Source organism: Mesoplodon mirus, assembly GCF_964341445.2.
Source record: "Mesoplodon mirus genome assembly, chromosome: 2".
Classification (NCBI taxonomy): Eukaryota; Metazoa; Chordata; class Mammalia; order Artiodactyla; family Ziphiidae; genus Mesoplodon; species Mesoplodon mirus.
Window position 1 is genome coordinate 1,191,149 of NC_138977.1, and position 18,541 is coordinate 1,209,689.

General features: G+C 38.2%; 1 protein-coding gene across 1 annotated transcript in view; it reads left to right on the forward strand.

Moving 5' to 3' along the window:
• Window positions 1-18,541, forward strand: part of DCHS2 (dachsous cadherin-related 2) — a gene marked incomplete at both ends in the record, with an annotated part of 301,321 nt that overhangs the window by 218,581 nt on the left and 64,199 nt on the right. Inside the window, one exon of the mRNA XM_082633895.1 lies at window positions 7,431-8,288. Within this exon, the coding sequence (XP_082490021.1) occupies window positions 7,431-8,288 (858 nt within the window). The remainder of the gene's footprint in view (window positions 1-7,430; window positions 8,289-18,541) is intronic.

An 18,541-nucleotide genomic window follows, 5' to 3' on the forward strand; every position in this document is an offset into this window, starting at 1 on the left:
GTACCCATGATTCCCCTTCACCCACTTTGCTCTTCTCCATGACTCCCAATACTGTGTTAAATAGAAGTGATGAGAGTGGGAATGCTTGTCTTATTCCTGATCTTAGAGGAAAAGCTTTTAGCTTTTCAATGTTGAGTTTGATGTCAGCTGTGGGCTTGTCACGTATGGCCTTTATAATGTTGAGGTATGTTTCATCTTTACCAACTTCGATAAGAGATTTTATCAAAAATGGATGTTGAGTTCTGCCAAATGCTTTTTCTATGTCAAATGAGATGATCATATGGCTTTTATCCTCCCCTTTTTTGATGTGGTGTAACACCTTGATTGATTTGCAGATATTGAACCACCCTTGCATCCCTGGAATAAATTTCAGTTGATCATGATTAAAAATCCTTTTTATGTATTGTTGAATTTAGTTTGCTAATATTTTTGTTGAGGGTTTTGCATTATGTTCATCAGGAATATTGACCTGGTAATTTATTTTAGTAGTGTCTTTGTCTGGTTTTGATATTAGGGCTTCATAGAATGAGTTTGGAAGTGTTCCCTTCTCTTCAATTTTTGGTATAGTTTGGGAAAGATAGGTATTAACTCTTCCTTAAGTGTTTGATAGAAACCCTTAAATTCTGGTTTGGTCCTACTCTGATTTGTTGGGAGTTTTTTGATTATTGATTCAATTTCATTACTTCAGTCTTGGAAGTGTGTATGTTTCTAGGCATTCTTCCATTTCTTCTAAGTTGTCCAGTTTGCTGCTGTATACCTGTCAATAGTATTCTCTTATGATTGTATCTCTGTGATATCAGTGGTAATTTCTCCTCTTTCATTTCTAATTTTATTTATTTAGATTTTCTCTTCTTTTCTTGATGAGTCTGGCCAGCAGTTTTATCAATTTTGTTTATCTTAAAAAAATATCTCTTAGTTTCACTGAGCTTTTCTTTCTTTCTTTTTTTTTTTGGTCTCTATTTTATTTTCTTCTGCTCTCATCTTTATTATTTCCTTCCTTCTGTGGACTTTGGGCTTTGTACTTCTTTTTCTAGTTCCTTTAGATGGAAAGTTAGCTTGTTTATTTAAGATTTTTCTCATTTATTGAGTTAGACCTGAATTACTATAAACTTCCCTCTTAGAACTGCTTTTGCTGTGTCCCATAGATTTTGGAAAGTTGTGCTTTTCTCTTCATTCATCTCAAGGTATTTTTTTTAATTTCCTCTTTGATTTCTTTGTTGACCCATTGGTTTTGTAGTAGTATGTTGTTTAGTCTCCACATGTTTGTGTGTTTTCCAGTTTCCTTCCTGTAATTGATTTCTAGTTTCATACCACTGTGGTCAGAAAAGATGCATGCTTGATATGATTTCAATATTCTTAAATGTATTGAAGATTTTTTTGTGGCCTAGCATGTGATCTGTCCTGGAGAATGTTCTATGTGCACTTGAAAAGAATGTGTTTTCTGCTGTTTTTAATGGAATGTTTTGTAGATATCTATTAACTCCTTCTGATCTACTGTGTCATTTAATGTGTCCCTTATTGATTTTCTGTCTGGATGATTTGTTCATTTATGTAAATGGGGTATTAAAGTTCTCTACTGTTATTGTATTTCTGTCAGTTTCTCCCTTTATGTGTGTTAATATTTGCTTTATATAGTTAGGTGCTCTTGTACTAGGTACATTTATGTTTATGAATGATATATCTTCTTGGATTGACCCGTTTATATGATGCCCTTCTTTGTCTTTGTTATTAACTTTGTTTTAAAGTCTATTTTGTCTGATATGCATATTGTTATCCCAGCTTTCTTTTCATTTCCATTTTCATGGAGTATCTTTTTCCATCTTTTTACTTTCAGGTGAATATGTCTTTAGATCTGAAGTGAGTCTCGTATAGGCAGCATATAGATGGGTTTGTTTTCTTATCCATTCAGCCACCCTATGTCCTGTGATTGGAGCATTTAATCTATTTACATAAAGTACTTATTCACAGATATGTACTTACTGCCATATTATTACATGTTTCCTGGTTGTTTTTATAGTTCTCCTCTGTTCTTTTCTTGTTCCTTTAGTCTATTCCCTCACAGTTTAACTATTCTCTTTAGTTTTATGTGTGGATTGTTTTCTCTTTCCTTTTTGTGTATCCATTGGAGATTTTTTATTTGTGGTTACCATGAGGTTCATATATATCAATTACATATAGTTGTTTTAAACTGATAGAGTTTAAGTTCAAACACATCCTAAAAGCTTTACATTTTTCACTCCACTCCCAACATGCTTTAAGTTTTGGTGTCATATTTTACATCTTTATTTATATCCCTTCAGTGTTTATCATAGTTATCGTTGATTTTTTAATTTTTATCTTTTAACCTTTGTACTAGCTTATTTAAGTGGTTGATTCACTGCCTTTACTATATATTTATATTTATCAGTGAGATTTTTTTTTCTTCACTTCTTTTTAAAAATTTTCTTTTTATAGCCTTTTCTTTTTCACTTAAAGAAGACATTTTAACATTTCTTGTAAGGCCAATTTAGTGGTAACAACCTCTTTTAGTTTTTGATTGTCTGGGCAACTCTTTCTCTCCTTCAATTCTTAATGATAACCTTGCTGGGTAGAGTGTTCTTGGTTGTAGGGTCTTTCCTTTCAGCACTTTAAATATGTCATGCTACTCCCTCTGGCTTGCAAGATTTCTGCTAAAAAGTCAGCTAATATTTATTGTGGTTCCCTTGTATGTGACTCTGTTTTTCTCTTCCTATCTTTAAAATTCTGTCATTCACTCTTTAACTTTTTCCATTTTAATTATGAAATGACTTAGTGTGAGTCTCTTTGGGTTCATCTTGTTTAGGCATCTCTGTGATTCTTGGACCTGGATACATTTCCTTTTCAGGTTACTGATGTTTTCAACTATAATTACATCAAATATGCTTTCTGCCCCTTTTTTCTCTCTCTTCCTCTCTGACCCCTATAACACAAATGTTAGTATGCTTGATATTGTTCTAGAGGTCCCTTAAATAATCCTTATTAAACTCTTTTTCTTTTTGCTGCTCTGATAAGGTGATTTCCACTATTCTTTTTTTTTTTTTTTTAGTTTCTGCTTTATAACAAAGTGAATCAGTCATACACTATTCTGTCTTCTAGGTCGTTTATGTGTTCCTCTGTATCACCTAATCTGCTGTTAATTCCTTTGTATTTCTCCTTTCAGTTATTGTATTCTTCAGTTCTAATTGGCTCTTTTTTATATTTTCTAGTTCTTTGTTGAAGTTCTCACTGTATTCCTCTATTCTTTTCCTAAGTTTGGTAAACATTTTTATGACTATTGCTTTGAACCCTTTATCAGGTAAATTACTTATCTCTGTTTTATTAGGCTTCCCTCCTCCCCATCCCAGTGTTTTATATTGCTCTTTGCTTTGGAACATGTTCTTGTGTTTTCTCATTTTGTTTGACTCTCTATGACTTTCTTCTCATCTTGTTTGTCTGTCTCTGTGAAATTAGGGAAAACATACTCTTCTTGGTCTTGAAGTCATGTCTTTGTGTTGGAGCAGTTGGAGCACCCCTATGCAGCCTGCCTATGCCCAGTGGCTTTAGTGGTAGAGCTGGATCTAAAGTGATCATGAGACATGTCTTCTTTTGGGATGCACTAGCTGTCACTGCACTGTCAGGGGGTGGGACCAGGGTCTGAGGGGTTGGGGCCACAATCCTGAGTGAGCTTAGTGTCTCCTTGGTGCTATAGAGGTTTCTGCCTTGGCCAGGGGTGGGGCTAGGACCCAGAGGGCTGGAGTAGGAGGCTGGTGCAAGCCCTGGCTTCTCCCAAGGTGCACTGATGGTTTCTGCCTTGTCAAGGAGTGGGGCTGGAGCAGGAGGGGCTGAGGTAAGAGCCTGTCTCAGACAGGGTTAAGGTGCACTGGAGCAGTCATAACAGGCTGGCCAGAGCACCAGGCATGTTTCAGCCTGCTGCCTCTGTGCTGGGACTGGGAACAAACAAGTGAGTGTCCACACTCTTCAAGAGCAGAGTCGAAGTTTCCTACAGACTTCCATTAAGCCCCACTGGTTTTCAAACTACCTAAAGGGGCTTGTATTCCCAGGGCTGGCCCCCAGGGCTGGTATACCCAATGTAGGGCTCAAACCCCTCACCCCTGAGGGACGACCCCTGAGCCTGTGAAATCCTTCTCTTCTTCTGGGTCACACACCAGGGGTGTGGGTCCTGACTAGATTTCTTCTCCTCCCCTCCTACCAGACTCCACATGGTTCTTTCTTTGTAATCTTGGTTGTAGAAGAGCCATTCTGCTAATCTCCAGGTCAGTCTCAGAGAGTTTCTCTTTATGTAGTTTTGATGTCTTCCTGAGGGGAGGTGAGATCAGACTCTTCCCACTCCACCATCTTGATCCTACCTCCTAATAAATTTTTATTTTCCACTCTCTCTCTCCTTTTTACAGTGAGAAAGCAGAATCAGGGTCAGTGCCTTGGACAAGAAATAGCATTTTTGTTCACACTTTATGACCTGTGGTAGACTGTGGACTTTGCTCTGTGTCATCCTCACTCCAGAACTTCCCATCAAAGGACATATTTGTATGACTCTCATACAAATATAAAACTAACAACTTCCAAAGATTTTTATTCAGCTCATTAGCTAATAAACAACCAAAAAGGTGTTAAAATTAGTTCAAGGAGAAATGTAAGAAACAGACACATACACACACAGAGCAAAAATAAGGAATTCTGAAATGCAGAAGAGGTCTATCCATAGGATAGTAATCAATGCCATTCCACTAGACACAGTTAATTTGAATTTCTGTGAACAAGAACCATTCTCATTATGTATTAGTTTTCAACAATTTACAGAGATAAAATACCTAAAAGACAATGAAGATAAAATACCTGGAAGACAACTCAGATGGCAAGGCCAGACTAGTCACACCCTAATCTTTTTTTTTTTTCACCCCTAGGACACCCACTTATTTTTTCCCTTCTGTTTCAAATTGTTTCACCATTTTTTCTGACAGCCTCAAGGACCCAATTTTTATATCTAGCAGCATTCATTATCAATGTATCCAAAACTGAACTTAACATCACTCCCTTTTCACTCACTTCATCATGGTCTGGCTTCTTCTAGAATCTCTGCCTGCGATCTTCAGCCTTTTTTTGTTCAACATGCCCTTAAAAAAAATCTTGTTACAGATGTAAGCACTCAAAATCCTTGTTCACGTTGTTTACATGGGAGGCAGATTGTTGCTATAGTAGTAACAGTTATTTCTTAAACTCCTTCTGCATTATATGCCCCCAAATCAATTAATGGTCATTATTTTTTATTTATTTACTATTTATGAGCTTGAATAGGTCCTAAAATTTAGTTCGTAGCAAAGACCCTCTCCAACATAAAAAGGATGTATTTCCTAGGCATTAACGTCAGTCCCTGTTTCAATATGAAACACCAATATTTGGAATGCCCCTTTGCTTGGTAGCCTAGAAACTTTCACACCCTGGTGTGGTACACCTTTGTCAGGTTGGGAGGGGTGAGAGGTAACCTTTCTTTTATAATTTGCAAGAAGGGTGATTATAAAAGTGATTTGGGGAAGTACAAACCCATGAGATCCCAGGGGTTTTCTTAGGCAGAACAATTTTAGGAATAAGGATATATAAACTGAACTTCTGGAAATTACCTTAAAATTTACCTGTTTCCAGATACTCCTTAGATAACTTAATATAACTCCAGGGTCCTCAGACCTCATTTTAAAGACAGCTGGTCTAAACATCCTTGAGTCTTCCCCCTAAGCTGGATTATGAGTCTTCGCTTCCTTACTCCTTATTTCCCTCCTCTATATCTCTGGAGTGTGTCCATTTCCTCAAGGGGCATATTATTGCAGAACCTCCTCATTGCTCACGTAGATACCATGGTAGCCTCCTAATCTTCCTCTAGTCTAATCAAGCTCTGACACTGCAGCCCTGTACTCTTCCTAAAACAGAAATGTGATTCCTGACGCTTTCCTGTCTACAATCCTGCAGGGCCTCCCAGTAGATTTTAAAATAATATAGTCTTCAGCAGTGTACACAGGACAGTTCATGATCGGATGCCTGCTTATCTTCCAGATTTATGTTTTTGCCACTGTCGACCCTCTGTCTCCCTACCCTCTACACTCAAATACCTAGGGAACCCAGTGCTCTAGTCACACTAAAATGTTTGCAACAATTAATTTGTTTCTCCCTCTCCCCTCCACTGAGACTTGTAGCCTGGCTTCCTCCCCTTTAGGAGTTAGTTTTGATGTCACTCTTTCTAAGAAGCATTTCCTGGCCATCCTAACACAAGACCTTGTGCTCATCCTCTGTGCTTCCCAGCGCCCTGCATGTGTGAGTTTCACACCATATTTTAATGTTCAGGTACTGACCTGCCTTTCCTCCTGGACTGTAAACTCTTGGAGGCCAGAATCACATCTTCCGCTCCTCGTATTCCCAGTGTCCAGCACATACTTGGTACATGACAGGTGTTGTTGAAATGTTTACTGAGGGAATGAATAGCTTTATCAACCACAAATGCCACAGAAATGTAGTTTGTCTCACCATCCCTGTGTTTGGTACAAATTAACACATCTTATGAAGACGTACAAATGCAGTCCCTTCTCCTCAGCCCCCAGCACTGCCTGTGGCTAGGCTCCAGTAAGTTCCCACACTGTTGGGAATGGTGACCCTCATCCAAGAATGTGGCTCGTAGGTAATTGAACCGCATTTTCCCAACAATTTTTGGGGTGATTTTAACCTGCCTTTGGAAGCTTTTTATCCCTGTGTTCAGTTTAAAATTTTATTCTACTTGGTACCATGTACAATAGCAAAAGGAACTTTTTTTTTGAAGGATATAGAGAAGAATAAAACATAATCCTGGCTTATGTTATGGAAGAGATAGACAAATGTTCCAGTATCTCTAACAAAAGTGTTATGATTCATGCACAGAAGGCGTGGAATGTAGAAGAGACCTTATTGCAGTAGTATAACTGGCATTCAATCTGTAGTGAGTAACATTTGGGAAAATTACAGGTATGCTGTCATACATCAATCTGTTATTTTTTGATTGATGTCTAAAAATGGACATTGTATCCTGTTGCTTATACCTGACTACTGTTTTATTTCACGTAAAACATACATTTTAATCCTCCCCAAAGGAAAAATATAGTAATCTAAAAAGTTGCACACAAAACAAATCATACTGCTGCAAATCAGTCAAAGCAAGTGTTCAAATTACTGATTGAATTAAGATAGATACTGAATTATATTTTTTTTGTTTATCTCCTGATAATAGAAACTTCATGAGGTCAGGGACCTTATCACGTACTTACAAAAGTACTTACAAAAGTGCTAAGATGTAATAATCAGAAATAAATATTTGTTGAATGAATATATATATATTCATGGCAAAGGGCTGCTACTTTTTGAATTCAAATGTATTTTGAATTTGTTTTCTTTACTAGATGGAAATACTGATGAGTACTTTGCTATTAATGAAACATCAGGAGAACTCTCAATCACTCGTGCTTTGGACCGGGAGCAAGTCAGCAACTTCACCCTAGTCATCCTGTGCTCCGATCTGGGGGATCCACCCCGGAGCTCCATGGTGCAGCTGCAAGTCAGAGTTCTGGACGACAATGACCACAGTCCTTCCTTCTCCAGGCTCCATTACCAGGCCTCTGTGAGAGAGGATGCTCAAGTGGGAACCGTGGTTCTTGTGCTCTCTGCCGTGGACAAGGATGAAGGCTTGAATGGGCAAACTGAGTATTCTCTGGCAGATGAGGCTTCTGGGGCATTCACCATTGATCCCGTAGTGGGCACATTGAGAACCAGCCACATCCTTGACCGAGAAGCCAGAGCTGAGCATACATTTAAGGCTGTGGCCAGAGACTGTGGTGTCCAGGGCTCAAGAAGCACCACGGTGATCATAAAAATACATGTCACTGATGTTAATGACAATGATCCAGTTTGGGAACAGAACCCCTTTGATATTTTTCTTTCCCCCCAGTCACCTACTAACCAGATGACCGCCATCCTGAGAGCCAGTGACCCAGACTTGGGGCCCAATGGAACTGTCATATTTAGTTTTGCAGAGCCCCAGTCAGTGTTTTCTATTAATGAATACACAGGAGAAATTCAACTTCAGCAAAACCCAGCTTCAGAATATTTTCCTATCTGGCTGCAGTTAAAAGCTGTGGACCAAGGGTTCCCAGCTAGGACAACCACTGGTCTCTTGGTCATTCACATGGAAGGAGAAGATGTACGGATTTCATTCAGCCAGCGTGTGTATAATGGGATTGTGCCTGAAAATTGTGAGGCAGGTGAGTGTCAAGTGTTTTGTACATTGTCCCAGTTTTGGCAGAATGCTTAAAACTAAGGATTATAGAACGAGTGCTCTCACAGTTCAGTTATGAATTTTTGAGTCCAGCCAATTCTTGATATGCCAACTTTCATTCAAAATATATTAGAAAAATACACTCAAATACAGTAAAACACGCACACACACTTCCGTTTAAAGACAGCAAAAGGTAGTAAAAATACTGAAAGATAAATCATTCAAGGCTCATAAAGTTTAACTTAAATTTAAAATCTCAAATAAAAACCTTTTTATTTAAATGTTTATGAATTCTGAACAACTGTACATTTCCTAAAGTACTTTCCTAGAAGTACAATGAAAGGTGAAGTATGTTGTGGTTCAGTGACTGCCACTGTGTGTCCTTGGGCAGCTGGATGTCTCCGCCTCAGTTTCCTAATCTGAAAATTAAGGATAAGTTTGGTGCCTACCTCATTAGGGTACAGGACTGAATAAGCCAGTTCATATAAAGCACTTAAAACAGTATCTGACTCAGAATCAACATGCAATATATGGGAACTGCTGTTATTATTATTATTATACTTCATTTTATATTATACTTCATTTTGATACAGTCAGCATTGCTTTCAAACAATGCAGTAATATCTGATCTTCAAAGAATTTGGCACAGATTATACTACTCAGAACAGGCTTCAGTGAATGGTAACTATTTTTCTTCATAATGCTAAATTATGTTTCCGTTATTTCCCTACTCAAATGTATGCCATAATGGGAAACATTTAAAAAATTAATTTAAATGATCTTTCTAGCCCAAAGCAAAAAAAAAAAAAAAAAACCCATTTGTATATAATTGTGGATTGAAAGAAATCCAATCTAGGTAATTATATCTAACTAGAGAGTTGAGAAATAAATCTTCTGAACCTTTCAGCCAGCCAGAGGGCAAAGCACATGGACTCCAGGGCTTGGGAGAGAAGGAGTTTGCCTGCGACGGTCTGATGTGTGCTGTTTGCTTTCTCCAGTTATTTTTTGTTTTTGTTTTGTCATTTTGGATTCAGTTTCACTTTATCCGTACCTACAACAACCACTATTTAAAAGGCAACCTTCATTTTTCTGAAATTGATCTATACATTTCATAGTGAAAATATTTTGTTACACATTATATTCTTTATGAAAAGAGAATATTCAATTTAATATCGAATGTCAAATTAGGGTTCTTCTCAGTTGCAGATTATTAACCTTTGATCTTCTTTTGAATTATGGTTATCTCATGGGTTGCTTATTCGGACAGCCTCTTATTGATTCTAAACATAATTAAGGGTAAATTTCAATTACCTTCATTAAATGAAATAATAGAGACTTCCAAATAACTAGAAATGTCCACCCATATACTTAGATGTGATGAGATTTCTGCATAAGAGTTAAATGTTAAATAACATGAGATACTCAGAGCTCTGTTTCTGTACCCCTGAAGAGGTATACATCCCAACCCCAGAGCAGAGCCTGATAGAAAGGAAAGGTGACATTTTCTAAATAATACAGCACAAAATATATAAATCATCTTGAAATTGATCTGATAAAATCATAGAATTTTTGAGCCCAGCTTTTGTCTGCAATGAACATATAAACATTTTTTTTCCCTAAATACCCTTGACACATGACCTTTCAGTCTCTACTTGAATATTTCAGTGACTGAAAGTTTAGGACAGTGGTTCTTGAACTTGGGTGTGAAACAAGCACTCTGTGATGATCCCTGAAGTTTCTGCTTCAGTAGATCTGGGGTCCAGGAACTGCCATTTTTAACAAACTCTGCAGGTGATTTGATTGCATGACAACGTTGGAAAACCCTTTCATGTGAAAAGTCACTCCTGCATTAAACCCAGATCTGCCTCCTTTATGTCTGTCCATATATCCTAGTCCTGCCCTCTGCAGCACTCCACTGATCTACACAGTCGCTCTTCAGATATTTTATTTGCCCCTTCAACAAAATTTTTATTGAGTAGTATGTGCCAGGTCCTCTTCTATTGGATATGTTAGTGAACTAAAAGACAAAGATGCTTCTCCTTGTAAGGATTACATTCTAGCAGGGGTAAAGAGACAATATCAATGCACCTAATAAATAACTAAAGTGTAGTGTGTGTTAGATGGCATTAAGAGCTATGGTATAAAGAAGCAGAGCAAGGGGTGCTGGGGGAGGGCACAAATGCAATTCTAGATAGCAGGTTAGGGCAGGCATCATTGAGCAAGTGACATTTGGGCAAAGACTTAAAGAGAGGAGATAGCCATTCATATATTTGGGGGAAGAGCATTTCCGAAAAAAGGGAGAAATCCAGTGGGAACCCACCTGGTTTGCTCAAAGAACAGCAAAGTGGACTGTGTGACTGAAGCAGAGTAAGCAAAGTGAAGAATGGTAAAAACTGAGGTCAGAAGAGAATGGACCAGGCAGGGCCGTGTAGATCACTGGGGGGTCTTTAGCTTTTACTCAAAATAGTTTTCCTGTCTCTAGTTCTTCACTTATTCTTCACATAATGAGATTTCCAACCATGGCTAATGAACATTCTCATCCAATATAAATTCTGCACGGTAGTAGGCATTAAATAAATTATCACTCAAAAGAATTGGCACAAGACTCATCGTTGTGTCACACCTTTTCACATTAGTAAATGAAATTTCTAAAAATTGAGTAATGTACCTGGCCATTTCCTAATTCAGATATCCTTTCTCAAGTCACCCATGATTAATTCATTTGCAGGATTAAACCTAAATAAAAGTCAATATCTAAAGCACCCCAAAGAAAATATTTCAGTATGAAAATAAGTTATGGGTTAGTAAGTATAATAATATTTGTGGTTGAATTCAGAAATGATTTAATAATAACCCTAATAAAAACTGCCGTGGAAGGGAAAATTATTCACGTGTTTTCATCTTTGCAGTGTGCCATTCATTTCTGTGTCCGAGACTGACTCTGTCGGTAGCGGTTGCTGTTACGGGAAGGAAACTACCCTTACTTTGGTCTGTTTCCCATCACTCAACCTTCCGTCTACCCCCAGCCGTAACAGTTGGGAGTAATCAATGTGGCGAAGAGTAACCTGGTCTGAGATTAAAAAAAAAAAAAAAAAAAAAAAAACTAGGGCAGAAGACAGTGAAGACTAAATTACTTTCTTACCTCTGAAGGTGGGCCTCCTGTTTCAGTTCATTCAGAAAAGCTAATGAATACATGGGCAGAAGCCTCTATTCTGCTATCGCATCATTGTGTCTTCTTTGACCTCTGATTAGAGTTGTCCTTAGTCCTCTTGCATTTAGAATTACTGAACTAAATTTGACTGCTACCTTTTTAATAGAACTTAACACTCTTAAAATTTGTTTATTAAATCTTACACATAAGCAAGGTTAATACCTGGCAGTAATACAGCATATGGTACCCATAAATATCCAGGTAGGTGTACATTTCAAGACATCGGAAGCAATGGGTTGGTACCTTGCTTTGAAGAGTAGCTATGACGTGTGAAGGGCATGGAAGCAAAGGGGAGAGTAGCCTAAAAGCTGCAGCATATGACAGGAAGGAGAATGAGAGAAGGAAAGGATGGTGGTTAAGAAGGCTGTTGAATCTGATTAGATGCAGCTAACCTACACCAGAGTCGGCAGGATTCCCTAGGCCCCAGTGAACAATGATGACAAAGTGCGTAATGTACTGATTGACATATGCCCCAAATATTTCAAGCCGGCCAAAGCTTTGCCTGGAGCATGAATTTCATACATATTGCCAGATCATATCATGGACACCAGAAGGTGATTTTTTTTTTAATTTGGATTCCAGTGGTTTTAAGAGATTGCAAACCCATTGATCAGTGTTAGAATGGTCTTGATATAAATTATTTAATAGCATTTTATAGCTTCCAGAATTATTTCTGTCCCAAATACATCTGCAATTTTAATCTTTATTTTCAAAGGAAACATATGTGCCTATTGGAAGCTCACATCATCTGTGGCTCACTCAAGCATCCCATCCGGCAGGCACTGCCTGACATCCCGAGTGACTTATGTTCTGTATCATCATAAATCCTATTACCCTAAACTGCTTTTAACATTTAGATTTTTTTAAGAAAATAAAATGTTAAAATAAATAACTCCAATGTATTTATATTTGTTTAACATTTCTTTCTTGGAAAGCCCACAAGTTTGAGTTTTGATTGACATTATTTTCATCTATTAACAACATTAAACTTAACACTTCAATTGTTTAAAACAGTACATAGTTCAATAATAGATTTATATATATATACATATGTATATATAATTTTTTATAGTTTATAGCACTTTAGAAGAAACCCTTCAGTAGGTAAGGTCTCTTTAAGTCATGAAATGTTCATTTATTCACAGAAAGAGTCATTTCAGAAGGTGCCAGTTGCCTGTAAGAGAGAGGCTGGCCATACAACAAGGTGACAAGAAAAGCTGAAGCCCAAATGATTCCCCACTCTTTACCCTTACCACTTGCTGTTCCTTTTCTACCCACATGAGAGGAAATATAACCATTCTGAATCTTTTTGAAGTGAAATATAAACCACTTGGTTGTCTGTGACATTCCAATCCATTAAACTATTTAAATGAACCTTCTAGAAGCCAGCTTTATTTCTTCTTTTCCACTTCCAGAGCTTTGGTTATACCAATGAGGGTGAATCAGCAGCCATAATCCCCAATGTGGACTTTTCACAACTTCATGCATTTTTAATAATTACTAGAGAGGAAAAATTGAAATTATGAATTGCATTGATACCCTGATTAAAAATGGAATAGTCAGACATTAAAAGACTTGAGATAAAATGAAAACATGATGATGATACAGGAGTGCATTCTAACTAGTAAAATATATTTACTATTGTCTCATAAACAAATTAGATCTTGATATTTTGGAGGAAAACTTTTCTTCTGGCCCTTTGGCAATCGATCCAGAATTCTGGCTCCTACTGTTGGTAAGGTTGGGTGCATGTACGTGGAGTATGGACATTGCGATAGGACTTAATGTAGCTGAGTGAGTCTCTACTGCTCTCCTGCCCAGGATGGGCAAGTTCTCGTTCTCCTTCTGGAGAATGGAAATAATAACAACTGACTCACAGAGAAACCGTAAGGATCAAGTGAGGTCATGTGAGTGTACTAGTCACAGTTTTCATTGTTATTGTTACCTTCTTTCTGTCCCAAATCCTTGATTGAATTCTATAAAGTTAGCTGGCTATACATTTGCACCAGAGCAACCAGTTGTTACTTAGCAGTTATTTAACAGCAATGAAACATTTGCAGTTTCCAAATCCCTACCACTCCTTTCTGTTCCACCTGGTCCCCAAACCAGGTAAGAACTATACTTTCCAAGGTGACAGAGTTCCCATAATTTTGGAAGTTCTGTCTCTATGTCATCCACGGCTTTGGAACAGGGCCCAACGTATGACTTATGATAATGAAAAGAGGGAAACAAATAGTATCTATCATACCTATTCCATTCTCTAAGGCCAGTCTCCTGTTTGGAATGAAATTCACTGGAATCAGTACCATCTAACTAGCCATTGTCAAACAGTGTCAAATTCCATCACCTTACCTATGATTCTAAGATAACTCTGGAGGAAACAGAAGGAGAAAGGCCTTACAAGGTCAAGTCCTCTCAAAAAAAGGTGAACATCTCACAAGGAATTTTTCATTTTTGTGAATTAACCCCAGTCCCACATCTGAGCCTCAGCCACCTGGCTTAAGGCCTCATCTTAACAAACCAGGGAGTTCTTCCCCTGAGGTTAGGGGTTACTAACTGTTAGGAAGGAGACTGATACATAACCAAGAGTGCAGTTCCTTTATTTACAGAAGAACTATGATTGCCATGTGGATTATAGTAGTCATGTCAGGATGACCAGCTCTCTCTTTGTAGGAAAAAAGACACAGGAACCCAAACTGTACTCAGAAGGTTGCTTGTTAATCCTAAATAGTTCAAGCAGGATGTGATTCAAGTGTTGAATGTCATCAGCCTGTGTTACCCTTTCTTCAGAAAGAACTCATGCAGCACTGCCAAGTAGAATTTTGTGATGCCTTCATGACTGTCTGGTCTTCCGTTGCTCATTAACTTGCTTTTTATTTTTTTACTTAAATTTTTTTTTTATTTTATCTTGGAGTAGTTGATTTACAATGTTGTGTTAGTTTCAGGTGTACAGCAAAGTGATTCAGTTATACATATACATATATCTATTCTTTTTCAAATTCTTTTCCCATTTAGGTTATTACAGAATATTGAGCAGAGTTCCCTGTGCTATACAGTAGGTCCTTGTTGGTTATCTATTTTAAATATAGTAGTTTGTATATTTTAAACCCAAATTCTTAATTTATCTCCCTCCCCACCTTTTCCCTTTGGTAACCATAAGTTTGTTTTCTAAGTCTGTGAGTCTGTTTCTGTTTTGTTAAATAAGTTCATTTGTGTCATTTTTGCTCATTGACTTCCTTTTAGCCACACATACCTTATTTTGGTGTCTTAACACTTCCATTAAGCCTTCTGCCATGGGAACGATTCTGTTTTTTTCAAGTGATTTTGCATAACTTTCTTCTGAACCATTATATTTTTTTTAGCGATGTAACAGGGTTAATGTTTTTTAACAACTACTTTTTAAAGACTATTTAGGTACACAGTAAAATTGAGGGGAAGATACAGAGATTTCTCATGTACCCCTTGCCCCATTACATGCATTCCTTCCCTCATTATCAGCATCCTTCCCAGAGTGGCACACTTGTTAAAAATCAGTGAACCTACGCTGATACGTCATAATGACCCAAAGTCTATAGTTTATCTTAGAGTTCACCCTTGTTGTTTTACATTCTGTGGGTTTGCACAAATGTATAATGACATATATCCACCATTATAGTATCATACAGAGTAGTTTCACTGCCCTAAAAAAAAACATGCTGTCTGTTCATCCTTTCCCCCATACCTCCAGCCCCAAACCCAGGCAACCACTGATCTTGTTATTGTCTCCATAATGTTGCCTTTTGCAGAATGTCACATAGTTGAAATCATACAGTATGTAGCCTATTAAAATTAGCTTCTTTTACTTAGTAATATGCGCATAAGTTTCTTCCATGTCTTTTCACTGCTTGATAGCTCATTTCTTTTCAGCACTGAATAATATTCCATTGTCTATATATTGCAGTTTATTTGTCTATTCATCTACTGAAGGACATCTTGGTAGCTTCCAAGTTTTGGCAATCACGAATAAAGTTGCTACAGAAACCAATGTACAGGTTTTGGTATAGACATAAATTTCCCACTCTTTTTGGGTAAATTCCCAGGAGTTTGATTCCTGGATCTTATGGTTAGAGTATGTCTAGTTTTGTGAGAAAATGCCAAACTGTCTTCCAAAGTGGCTGTACCATTTTGATTTCCCACAGCAATGAATGGGAGTTCCTGTTGCTCCACATCCTTGCCAGCATATGGTGCTTTCAGTGTTGTATATTTTGGCCATTCTAATAGATGTGTGGTTGTATCTCATTTTAATTTGCATTTCCCTGATGACATATGATGGGGAGCATCTTTTCATATGCTTACTTTCCTTCTGTATATCTCCTTCGTTGAGTGTCTTTTAAGGTCTTTTGTCCATTTTTAATCAGGTTGTTTGTTTTCTTATTGTTGACTTTTAAGAGTTCTTTGTATATTCTGGATAGCAGGCTTTTATCAGATACATATTTTGCAGATATTTTCTCCCAGAATATGTCTCGTCTTTTAAATCTCTTGGCATTGTCTTTTTCAGAGCAGAAAATTTTAATTTTAATAAAGACCAACATATTAATTCTATCTTTCAGGGATCCTGCCTTTAGTGTGGTATCTAAAAAGTTATCCCCAAACCCAGAGTCACCTAGGTTTCCTCCAGTGTCTAGGAGTTTTTTGTTTTAACATTTTGAATTTAGGTCTGTAACCTATGTTGAGTTAATTTTTTAAAGGATGGAAGGTCTGTGTACAGATTCTTTTTTTTTTTTTTTTTTTGGTATGTGGAAGCCTAGTTTTTCTACCACCATTTATTGAAAAGACTCTCCATTGTATTGCCTTTGCTTCTTTGTCAAAGATCAGTTGACTGTATTTACATGGGCCTATTTTGGGCTCTCTATTCATTTCTATTGGTCTATTTGTCTATTCTTTCACTAATACCACACTGTCTTGGTTACTGTAGTTTTATAGTCTTAAAGCTGAGTAGTGCCATTCATCCAACTCTGTTCTCGTCCTGAGGGTTAATATTTTTGAACTGTATTTGTATTGCCTGTCTGTGGATAAGACCTTCCACCTATTCTGCAAGAGACATCCACTTGTTTTGGATACATTAGGATAGTTACAGCAAAAATGCAAAGAGAGAATATTTTGCCTTTGACAAGCAAAATGGGTGGTCCTTAGTGTAAACAAAGATGGCTCCTGAAAAAATCTGCCACATGGAAGGAAAGGAAAGCCCATTCCATCTACTTGCTGGGGAATGCAGGAAAGCCAATGAGAAAAGATGTAGGAAACAAGTGGTCAGCCACAAGCATCCCGGCCCCCCTTCCCCAAAGCTGTCATCCTGGAGGGAGCCAGTGAGACAGCCTAGGAAAAGCTAAAAGCAGAGGACCCTTTGGAACTCTGGGAGGACACTGCCTCATGGGGTAGCTTTTTCCTAACATGAGTTAGTGGGAGCAGACTAAAATGGGCAACATGTTTAGGTAAAAAGAAGGCACAAGTGAGTGTTCCATTCCTGTTTGGCTCTTGCAAGGCCTAGAAGACCCCCCATAGTCCCAGCCTTCCCACTGTGGACACAGATTAATGCATAGTACAGGCCAGCTGACTGCCATGAGGACCACGGCTGCAAGTGAGGAGATGAGCCCCTTCCCAAATCTGTTGGGTAGACAGCTGAAACGCAGGGTTATATAACATGCCAAGTATCAAAAAACTACAACATGAAAAACAGCTACAGTGGGGCCAGGCCAGCAGGGTAGAGTTCTGAGTCTGTACATGTTGACATGAAAGATGAGATTCACTGCCTGGAGACAAATTCTAAAAGCCAGTGGACAGCACACAAAGATCCCACCTCGGGCTTCCCTGGTGGTGCAGTGGTTGAGAGTCCGCCTGTTGATACAGGGGACATGGGTTCGTGCCCCGGTCCGGGAAGATCCCACATGCTGCAGAGCGGCTAGGCCCGTGAGCCACAGCCGCTGAGCCTGCACGTCCGGAGCCTGTGCTCCGCAACGGGAGAGGCCACAGCAGTGAGAGGCCCGCGTACCAGGAAGAAAAAAAAAAAGATCCCACCTCATCACTGCCAGTTTCCCTCCAGCAGTGTCATCTTACAGAGCAGCAGCAATGCAACAGGGAGGGAGCCTCAAAGACTGAGCATGCATCCCAAAGCTGCTAAGTTACCTGAAAGTACTGTTTCAAGGGAACAGACTGAGATGACATTAATAGCATGTTAAGATGACCATTTTTCTCTGTTGTCCATCAGGGTGGAGCTCCTAAAGAATATTAGACCCATCATAAGAAATATAGAAATGATTTTTCTTTCCACATCTAAGTTGTACTATGTAAAACTGAACTCTGTTTCATTTATTTTAAGCTCTTAAAGAGCACTCTTATCTCTGTTCTTGAGGACGCCAGATAAATGGTGACTGTATACACAATGTTGTGTGCTCAGTACTCATTTTTTTTTAAGGTATAGGAAATGGGTGGTCATCCTTGTAAAGGCCTTTGAACATCTCTTTCATCTCTTCTCTTACAAGATAGTTTTGATGATCAAATAAGTACTTTGTAATCTCCAAAACATTTTACCTCATTGTTACCAAAAGTTATAAGTGTAAGACATGGAGATGAAAGTACAGCCCAGAGTAGCTGGGAGAAGCTTCCCATTATGAACAGAACCAGAAAAGAGCTTGCTTCTAGTAGGTGTTCACCAAATGCTTATTGAACTCATTTCATGATTTAACAGCTATACTTCTAAGAAAACAAAATGGATATGCTCAAATGAGAATAAAACCAGGCCAAAGGGAAAAAAAAAAAAAAGATAGGAAGACACTTAGTTCTGGGCAGGGGAAGTGGTCCACACAAAGGCGTGGGGACTCAGGAGCATGTGGCAAGTTTACCATCCTGTGCAGCAAATCATCTGGAACAGCTAGACAGAGGCTCATGAGATTTCCAATGATGAGCTGGACCAGAGAGACACTGATGGCCTTTCAATTATCAAAAGAGTGACAAAACAAACTTTCGTATTGTAGAAAACTCACTTTGGAGGC